Genomic DNA, 4,650 nt, shown 5'->3' with positions numbered 1-4,650 from the left:
AAATCCTAGAGGTTTATGGCCTTCCATGTTGTAGACATTGTTTGTATATGGGTGTCATTAATTCAGTTTGGGCCTAGCTAAGGCATTCAACTCCTATTCATGATGACGGTTATTTTATTACCCATCCGTCAGGATGGCAGTGAATCCAGTAAGATCTGTATGGACATTCACTGGTCAGCGTACATTATAAATTTCTTTGCCTCTGAATTATGTTCCAACAAAGCTCAAATTTAAAATGACAAATCTACACTTGGTGTAGCCTCGAATTAAGCCTTCTCAACCATATAGAGTGAAGCACCATGTGCATAATGTCGAAACTCTTGGCCGGACTATTAAGTGTGAAGTGTCTCTGAACCTTCAGAACATTCTCCTGCAACTTCAAGTACCTGCTTTCAGGAATGTCCTCCAGAATTTCCTTGATTTGTGGTATTCTTGAGACTGGGATTTGAACGGAGAACTCTGACCAATTCAGGACATCACTGAAGGGAAGCACATAGTGATCGGAGATCGCTACCGGAACACATCCCGCATGAATTGCTTCTGCAATTCTAGGACTAGCAACTTCATAACCACTTGGACAAAGGCAATACTTGGACCTGAGCAAGAACTCGGTGTAATTTTGGCCTTTTGGTAGGTACTCATAGACCTGAACTTGCGAATCCTTGCCCTTCCACTGTTGGATGAGGAATTTTCTAATATCACCATGACTTCCTCCTGCAAAGAATGCTAGAATCGATCGCGATAAAGGTGGAGGGGTAGGATAGATTGGTCCAGCAAGTCTGTGAAATCTTAGGTAAAGTTCTGGAAGGCTAACATCCTTTTTTGGGTTAAAGCCTTCAGAGACATTTGCATTACAAAGGACTCTGATGGAGTTGTTGAAGAGATCAGAGTTGCCTCTTGTACCATCTGGTCCCTGAAAATGAAACAGCTATCCGATGAAGATGAGGATGGAGATACTGATACTAATGATCTTAATAGCATTTATGTAAAGTTTGCTCAAAGTTATATATTAAACATATTCTTCAAGAGTTAGTAATTATGCCAGCAATTCTATGCTGTGTTTCTACTGTGAAGGATGAGAAGAATCAATGGAATTCTAAGGATTGTTTCAAAAAACAAAATGGAAGTCTGATGAAAAAAAAAGAGCATTGCAAATGCCTTAAGTTCATGATGTTCTAGTTTTAAATCATTCATATCTAAATCAAGTCTAGTTGGATCTAAGCGTATAGTCTAATTGGGATTGGAATTGGAATTGGAATTGGGTTTGGAGGTTGTTACTACATAGAATCTGATGAGGTCCCAATTAGTGGGAAACTAAAAAAATCTTGAAAAAAATATTCTTTGGGCTTTCTGATTTACACCCACTTATTTAAACATTAGTGGAAAAAAAGAGAGGAAAACTTACCCAATCATGGCAAGAGACTATGAAATGATCAGCACCTTTGCTTCTATTCCAAAAGGGGTACTTGGTGGAGATGACTTGGATGTAATCATTCACCGTCCTTTGGAGGGGTCTACGGTCATAAAAGACCGGTCTGTAGACGAAATGCACAATCTTGGAGATGCTGATGGGAAGGAAATGGACGACAGCATCTTCAGGATTGTCAGTAACAAAGGGCTTATGTTGGTCTATCTCATTGATAAACTGGCCCTCCATCGAGTAAATATCATTGCATGGGCCGTCATGAACAAGGGGTGGCTCTCCTTCTTTGTAGACCCACACCTTCAACCTCTTCTCCATCTCTATGTAGCTCCTGCAACGCCATCAACAACTACAACATTACACATCACAAATTTTTTGGTCTTGTTTCATCAGCATAATGGTGGACCAACTCTTCATGAACTCCAAGTTTTGAACAAGATAAGTGAAAAGTTGGTGTCATAATTAAACCTAATAGACAGAATAGCAAAATATTGGACTTCATGAACTTCTCATAGTAGACTTTGAAGAAGAAATCTCTCATACAATCGGTCAGGGCTAAGTGTCTTTTTATTTTAAGTTGCACCTTATTATACATGTAATTTATCAGGTAAGTTGGTTGCTCTGAGGCAAATAACTCATAACCCATATTATCTTGTCATGGTTAGGATGCCTATAGAATAGAATAGAGAACTTCAGGTTTATATGTGCAGCCTTTCTTTCATTTTTTTATTCATTTATAACCCAAAGAAACCGCATCAGGTATGAAGACCTGGTCATGCTGGCTCAGTTAGCCAGCCATAACTATAGTCATCATACTGGCGGTGTAAAACTCTGAGGCTAATACTGGGCATGGGATTGCGCAAAGAGAAGACGTCGTTGAGAATTGAACCTTGACCACCCGTCTAACAGCCAAAGCCCCACCCCATGCCACCCCCCTCGGGGTTTCTTCATTTTCCTTTTATTTTGCATTTTCCATAGAGCTAAGTTTATTCTTTCACCTACTTGCAAGTATGGGGAGAGAATCAGGTCGGCTACCTGATCGGTAATCGGGTACTCGCCCCAAGATGGTTCACCTGAGATTGAACCACTCAGCAGCGCACCCCCCCAACCCCTCAGTGATACCAAACCGTGGCTGGCCCTGTTCAACAATGGTTGCGTGTGAGGATTGGGTACAAATCACACATATTGCATAACAGAAAAAGAGACGCCACCCTGACTGCAAGACACCTGTTGATGGACACACCAAACATTTAAAAATTGATGGGCACCCTGCTTGGTTGGCCAGGTGTTGTGCTGTGAAACAGGACATGCAGCCTTCGGTTCGAGTCAGGATGGGGCTTTCGCAAAACTTGGCTGCTCCGGGATCCAATCCGACCCCAATGTATTTTCTGAGGGAAAACTCAGCTAGACAGGATTGCTGATCCCTTGGGGATGAATTTTACCCTTGTGCACACTATTAAAACAACATTTTGTAGCTAACCATCTTGCCAAGAAGTTTTCTTTCAAAATTTCTTTTTTCTTCAGGTTTCACTGAAAATAAGCAATTTAATTAAATTAAAATATATAAAGTTAAGTAAATTAAATATATAAAAAATTAGAAATTAAAGGTAAAATTATATTAAACTTGAATCTTAGAGGCTTTGGTAGAGAAATGGGTTGCGGGTCAGGCAGGCCAAAGTTCAGCCCAACTGCGGATAGGCAGCAAGGGCAGGCATAGTTCATGTTGGGAATGCCTAATCTAATCGATGAATCGCTAGCTCTGAGAAAGTCTTTACTGATGGAAGGCGTAGGGGTTGTGGTAAATGGATCCTCTTGGAACAAAAGACTGAGCCCTCTGAGAAGTGTAGTTTCTAGACATGATAGCTCTTCGGATTGACGCCCGTGCTCTAGAAAGACCCTCTTCTACCTTATCCAAGCTGCTCTTCTCACCATGACTAACCTTCTTTCTCTGCAGAGAGAGAGAGAGAGAATAATAATAATAATAATAATAATAATAATAAGAAGAAGAAGAAGAAGAAGAAAAGTTAACTGAATGTATGAATCAGTGTTGCAGTGTGAAAAGGACTGCAAGTAATAAGTTGGTATCTTACTTTTGGAGGAAAGGCGTCTGTGGTGGCTCCAACACTTTGAGAGTGAATCTTCTGCATCTTGCTTAGTTGAAAAATTGTTCCAGAGTTGGCGGGTGATAGACGGAATGTTGGTAAGAAGACGGAAGTGTTGTGAGAATAGGATGAAAAGATGATGATGAGTGAGACACATACAAGGAACAGGAGAGGGAAAGTGGAAGTGACCTCTGCCATTTCGCATTACTTTCTTGATGATCAGCTTGAGATCTCAAGAGGAGTGCGGCCACTTGTTCTTATGGCTCATCTTATACTCTAGGAAAGTATGCCTCCGGAAAACTAGTACACGTCTCCTCTCTCTCATTAATGAGGCTCCAAGCCCCAACTATTTTCATTCTTTTAATGCCCTAGTTCGGCCAATCCTATTATTTTCTTCCCCCATCTTTCAAGAAACGTGACTCTCGCTCTCTTGTACGGAAACATTAGCACATTTTTACTGAATATAGTTTTTGTTTATAAATTTTTCATCATATATATAAAGATATATATTTGTTACAATAGATTATATGTACAATCGATGTGAAATCTCATTCTAAAATCAAGTTTTTCAATGAAAACGATGAGTAAAAAAAAATCAATACATTCATAGCCATTGGATTTTGATTGCTAGAAAAACCTCTATGCAGGTCAGATTTTTGCAATTCAAAATCCAATCCTCATTAAATACGACAGGTAGATCACATCTATGTTGTTAGATGTGACAAAAAATAAAACGTGCCATTTTGCTAATATATATATATATATATATATATATATATATATATATATATATATATATATATATATATATATATATATATATATATATATATATATATATATATATATATATATATATATATATATATATATATATATATGCTCCCTCCCAATATAAATTTTCTAGTTCTGCCCTTCTATACACATGATTGGTTTCTTCTAATAGTAGGAGGGTGCCATTCTATTTTGCATTTTTTTTCTGGTTTTATTTTTTTTAAATGACCTTACAAATGTGATTCATATGGCTTTCCTAGTAGGAATCAACTTTTGGACTGGTCGATTATAGGTAAATAGTTAAAAAACTTCAGAAATTAGTAATTCGTAATATTTTAAATTTTTGCCTTA

At 38.2% G+C, this 4,650-nt stretch overlaps 1 protein-coding gene across 1 annotated transcript; it reads right to left on the bottom strand.

Moving 5' to 3' along the window:
* Nucleotides 1-244: 244 nt before the first annotated feature.
* LOC149836948 (putative glycosyltransferase At5g20260) lies at nt 245-3,344 on the bottom strand. Its single transcript, XM_090007937.1, has 3 exons — nt 3,199-3,344; nt 1,406-1,754; nt 245-913 (listed from the first exon to the last, which is right to left on the bottom strand). Exons 1-3 carry the CDS (start codon nt 3,279-3,281, stop codon nt 245-247), a joined length of 1,101 nt encoding a protein of 366 aa, XP_089864063.1. The 5' UTR covers nt 3,282-3,344.
* Nucleotides 3,345-4,650: the final 1,306 nt, after the last annotated feature.

Source organism: Nuphar pumila, chromosome 5, assembly GCF_984573655.1.
Source record: "Nuphar pumila chromosome 5, dmNupPumi1.hap1.1, whole genome shotgun sequence".
Taxonomy (NCBI): Eukaryota; Viridiplantae; Streptophyta; class Magnoliopsida; order Nymphaeales; family Nymphaeaceae; genus Nuphar; species Nuphar pumila.
This window is presented reverse-complemented; position numbering and strand designations above follow the sequence as displayed.